The 6000-nt window shown below is 41.4% G+C and overlaps 1 protein-coding gene across 1 annotated transcript; it reads right to left on the reverse strand.

Annotated features, from left to right (window-relative positions):
• Positions 1-2654: 2654 nt before the first annotated feature.
• LOC138085599 (olfactory receptor 7C2-like) lies at positions 2655-3680 on the reverse strand. Its single transcript, XM_068980073.1, is given in 1 exon segment — positions 2655-3680. A coding segment is annotated over 1 exon segment (1026 nt).
• Positions 3681-6000: the final 2320 nt, after the last annotated feature.

Raw genomic sequence — 6000 nt, forward strand, 5'->3', positions numbered from 1 at the left:
AAATACAGGTGAAGCTTCATTTGCTGGCCTGCTGCTCGCCTCCTGCTGTTTGGCCCAGTTCCTAACAGGCCATAGACTGGTATGCGTTCATGGCCTGGGGGTGGGAACCCCTGCTTTAGGAGAGAATCAATCCTTGCTTCTTCCAGCTTCTTGTGGCTCCAAGAGTTCCTTGCCTTGTGGCCACGTCACTCCAATTTCTGCCTTTATGTTATAGGATTTTCTCTTCTTTATGTCTTCTGTATGTTTTAATTTTTTTGGATAAAAGTTTTTTCTTTATTTTTATTTATTATTTATGTGGCTGTGTCAGGTCTTAGTTGTGACATCAGGATCTTTGTTGCAGCACAGGGTCTCGCTAGCTGTGGCAAGTGGGCTCAGTAGTTGTAGCATGGGCTTTTGTTGTCCCATGGCTTGTGGAATCTTAGTTCACCAACCAGGGATCAAACTCAAGTCCTCTGCATTTCAAGGTGGATTATTAAGCATTGGACCGTCAAGAAAGTCCTTCTCCTGCATCTTCTAAGGAACTGTCATTGGATTTAGGGCACACCCAAGTAACCCAATTGCACTTATCTCACAGGCTAGTAAAGTAATGCTCAAAATTCTCCAAGCCAGGCTTCAGCAATACGTGAACCGTGAACTTCCAGATGTTCAAGCTGGTTTTAGAAAAGACAGAGGAACCAGAGATCAAATTGTCAACATCGGCTGGATCATCAAAAAAGCAAGAGAGTTCCAGAAAAACATCTATTTCTGCTTTATTGACTATGCCAAAGTCTTTGACTGTGTGGATCACAATCAACTGTGGAAAATTCTTCAAGAGATGGGAATACCAGACCACCTAACCTGCCTCTTGAGAAATCTGTATACAGGTCAGGAAGCAACAGTTAGAACTGGACATGGAACAACAGACTGGTTCCAAATAGGAAAAGGAGTACATCAAGGCTGTATATTGTTACCCTGCTTATATAATTTATATGCAGAGTACATCATGAGAAATGCTGGGCTGGGAGAAGCACAAGCTGGAATTGAGATTGCCAGGAGAAATATCAATAACCTGAGATATGCAGATGACACCACCCTTATGGCAGAAAGTGAAGAGGAACTAAAAAGCCTGTTGATGAAAGTGAAAGAGGAGAGTGAAAAAGTTGGCTTAAAGCTCAACGTTCAGAAAATGAAGATCATGGCATCTGGTCCCATCACTTCATGGGAAATAGATGGGGGAAACAGTAGAAACAGTGTCAGACTTTATTTTTGGGGGCTCCAAAATCACTGCAGATGGTGACTGCAGCCATGAAATTAAAAGACGCTTACTCCTTGGAAGGAAAATTATGACCAACCTAGATGGCATATTCAAAAGCAGAGACATTACTTTGCCAACAAAGGTCCGTCTAGTAAGGCTATGGTTTTTCCTGTGGTCATGTATGGATGTGAGAGTTGGACTGTGAAGAAGGCTGAGCGCTGAAGAATTGATGCTTTTGAACTGTGGTGTTGGAGACGACTCTTGGACTGCAAGGAGATCCAACCAGTCCATCCTAAAGGAGATAGGTCCTGGGTGTTCATTGGAAGGACTGATGCTGAAGCTGAAACTGCAATACTTTGGCCACCTGATGTGAAGAGTTGACTCATTGGAAAAGACCCTGGTATTGCCTATAAGGCCACTATGTGATACAGGAAATGTAGCTCAGTCTAGTTAAGACAAAGATTTTAGTGATCCCAGGGAACAGAGCCGTGTGTCAGGCAAGAGAAAACAGCCATAAAAAGTGTGTTTATCAAGCCAGTTACCACCACGATCGACTCATGGACTTCTGCTGTGGAAAGACAGGGAGCCAGTACAAATATATATCCTACAGACTTATCTTACCCAATGTGCAAGTGATTTATACACCAACTCCTGTTGGTCTCTGGTTAAGGAGTGATTCCTGGGACATTAGTTCTCTGAACATGGGCAGGGCAGACTAGAGAAATCCCTTAGGCAAAAGATGCAGATATGAAAGTTGGAAGCCACACAGAATGTGCTAAAGTGATGAAAGAATATCTTTTATATTATGTTTATCCATTCCACCTCCCTGGGATGCAGTTGCAGTGGCTGCAAGGGCAGAAGCCATTTTGTGACCATGAGGGTGGAAGACCCATGCTAGAGATAGAGCAGAAAAGCACAAGGATCTTGAGTACTTGAAGGCCAGCTTTGAACTGTTTAGCTCCAGATTTCAAGTTTCAGAAATTTTCAGAATTTCAAGTTTCATCACTAAGTTTTGATGTGACTGAAAGTTATTCATAAAAAGGCACTTCTTCCAGTTGATTTGATTCACACAGCCTCAGAAAACATCTCTGTAAATGAGTTTGCAGGGCAACATTTCCTTAATAGGTATACACTCCATCACTGTGAAGATATATACTAAAAATATGAGATTTAGTTTATTTCTTAAGAAATTTAAATCATGACTAAATGTAACAGAAAATATCAGGTTCAGTGTATAGGAAGTTAAATTCATATGGTTACAAATTGAAAAAGGGAACTAAAGATATAGTATGAAGGAAAATAGAGAGGGCTGTGAAGACCCAAGGGAAGTTTTTCTTTAAAAAATGAGTGTTAGGAAAGAGAAAAACATTAAATGAAGGAAGCCAGGATGTCTGGTCCTCAACATTATGTGCCCAGTTGCTTATGAGAGCCCTCTAAAGGCCCTGTGAATGAGAGATGGTGCCCTGGTGATGAGTCTCCCTAGGGCCCCCTTCATGTCCCTGTTCCTCAGACTGTAGATGAAGGGGTCCAGCATGGGGGTGACCATGGTGTACATCACCGAGGCCACCAGACTTGTCCTAGAGGATGAAGTGACTGCAGAACTGAGGTAGACCCCTAGGCCTGTGCCATAGAACAAGGAGACCACTGAGAGGTGAGACCCACAGGTGGAAAAGGCTTTGTATTTGCTCCTGGCTGATGAAATTCTCAGGATGGAGGAGAAAATCTTAGAGTAAGAAAAGAGGATCCCAGAGAGAGGAAAAACACCTAGGATAATAGTCATAAAATACACCACTGTGTTATTGATGAGGGTGTCAGAACAGGCAAGTTTTAGGACTTCAGGAAGATCACAGAAAAAGTGTGGGATCTTCATGCTTCTGCAGAATGACAGCCTCAAAAGGGTTAAGGTCATGAGCAGGGAGCCTGTGACACTGAGGCTCCAGGACCCCAGAGCCAGCAGCCCACAGAGCCGGGGGTTCATGATGACCATGTAGTGCAGGGGGTGACAGATGGCCACAAAGCGGTCATAGGCCATCACACTCAGGATTAAATTGTCCAGGCCTCCAAACACAACGAAAAAAAAAACCTGGCTGAGGCAGCCTGCATAGGTGATAACTTGACTCTGTGTCTGGATGTTCCACAGCATCTTTGGGATGGTGGTGGAGGTGAAACCGATGTCTGCAAAGGACAGGTTGGAGAGGAAGAAGTACATGGGGGTGTGGAGGTGGGAGTCTGAGATGACGGCTAGGATGATGGCCAGGTTCCCAGTGAATGTGACCAGGTACATGGACAGAAACAGCCCGAAGAGGAGAGGCTGCAGGTCTGGGTCCTCTGCGAATCCCAAGAGGAGAAAGTTTCTGACTCCTGTTTGGTTTTCTCTTTCCATGATTATGCCGGGCTAGCCAACAAGGAGGAAAAAAGCAATACAAAATTTACCCCAAATAAACATTCCCCAGAAAGACAGAAATATCCTTAACCCAAACCCGGGGAGATCATGAAGTCATTCATTTTGGCTAAGGATTGACTTTCTTTGATGACAAATTGTGGTTACTGTTGACATCTGGAAAAATCATTTCAAGTTTAGCACTTCTCAAACTGTGGCTCCTGAGCACCACCAGCAACCCCTAGAAATGTTAGAAATACACATTTTTTTAGGCTTGTCTGACCTGCGTTTGTGCTCACTTGTGTGTCTGGCTCTTGGTGACCCCATGGACTGTAGCTTGCTAGACCCCTCTGTCCATGGGATTGCCCAGGCAAGAATACTGGAGTGGGTTGCAATTTCCTCCTCCGGGAGATCTTCCCAACGCAGGTGTAGAACCTGCATCTCCTGTATCTCCTGCATTGGCAGGTGGATTTTTTTCCACTGAATCATCTCTGACCTACTGAGTCAGATATGCTGGGTGTGAAGCCAGCACTTGGCACTTCAACAAGCCCCCATGGAAACTCTGACACATACAAGTTTGAGAAGCACTGCTCTAGTGCTTGCCTGCATCCCCAAACAATCATCATTTTCCTGGAGTCCCTGATGACTACTATTGAGCGTTCCGCCCAGTCCTTTGGGAATGGGGAATTCCCTAACTCTAGGCAGCTCTTCTCACTCATTGAGAGTTTCTTAGATCCTCTGGACCTTAGGTGCTCCTTTTGCTAAAAAAGAAAAAAACCCTAATATTATTGTTAATCACCATTTATATTTCATTTATATTATCAATGTCCCTATATAAATTCAATCAAAATTGAATTTCTAAATATAGACTTCTAGAGTTTCTAAATATCGAGTTTATCTTCACATAAATCATCTCTTAGTTTTAGCTTTGGGTGGGTGCATGCTTAGTCCTGTCCAACTCTTTGAGACCCCATGGGTCTGTAGCCTGCCAGGCTCCTCTGTCCATGGAATTTTCCAGGCAGGAATACTGAAGTGGGTTGCCATTTTCTACTCTCAAGGGGATCTTCCCAACCCAGGGATGGAACCTGAGTCTCTTGCATTGGCTGGTGGATTTTTTTTACCACCAAGCAACCTTTGAAGCCCATAAAAACATACCTATCATCTCCAAAAATGTCCTTGTATTCTTTTGTGTGGTATGAATACTTAAAATCTATTCCTCTAACATATTTTAAAGAGTACAATACTGTATTATTAACTCTGTTTACTATGTCATATCCCTGGAGAAGGAAATGGCAACCCACTCCAATATTCCTGTCTGGAAAATTCCATGGACAGAGGAGCATGGTGGCTTACAACTGATGGAGCTGCAAGTCAGACACGACTTAACGACTAGACCACCACCACCACGTTATATGCCAGATCTCTAGAATTTATTCCTTTTGCATAACAAATCTTGATACACTGAATAAGAATTCCTTATTTCCCTTCCCTTCCAGCCAATAATTCCAATCAACACTCTATTCCATGCTTCCATGAGTTTGATGATTTTAGATGCCTCATGTAAGTGGAATCATACACTATTTGTTCTTTTCTGTCTGGCTTATTTCACTTATTATAATGTCCTCTAGATTCATCCGAGGTGTTGCAAATAGCAGAATTTCTATATGGTGTTTTAATGTATTTTAAGTTTAATGCTATTAATAATGATATTCCCTCACCTTATATCTTTGATATCACTATTACATTAGGAAAATCTTAGTTTTCCTGTATTTATAAGGTGTTATGGGCATTTTCTAGATTCCTTTATTAATTAACATTTTTTTTCTAATATTTATATGCTTTCTTCAAATAGTATTAATTTACAACATTTATTTATCTTTAGGTCTTATTGCATTGCTATAAAACTCTCCGACACTGTTCATATTTATGTTGAGTTGGAATTCTTATTATTCTTCCTTTATTCAAGGGAATAATTCTAAAGTTTTTATTTAATATGATGTTTATCATAATTTAGGATATATCTCTATGTATTTTATCATCTTTACTTGCATTTTTTAATTCCTATACATTTTAGAGGGCCTTTTAAAGATACAAATAAGTGTTTCACAATTGATTAGTAATTTAGAAAAAATAGTGTTAAATCTTATCTCCATATTCCCTAATAAATTTCAAATGTTGAGTGTGGAGTTAGGGACCATATAAGCTATCAGAAGAAAATAAATAAAATACATAGATAATATAATTTATACATGAATATATGTAACCTTGGGCTTCCCAGGTGGTGCTAGTGGTAAAGAACCCACCTGCCAGTGCAGGAGATGTAAGAGGCACCGGTTCAATCAATGGATTGGAAAAATCCCCTGGAGAAGGACATGACAACCCACTC

Source organism: Capricornis sumatraensis, chromosome 9 (assembly GCF_032405125.1).
Source record: "Capricornis sumatraensis isolate serow.1 chromosome 9, serow.2, whole genome shotgun sequence".
NCBI lineage: Eukaryota > Metazoa > Chordata > Mammalia > Artiodactyla > Bovidae > Capricornis > Capricornis sumatraensis.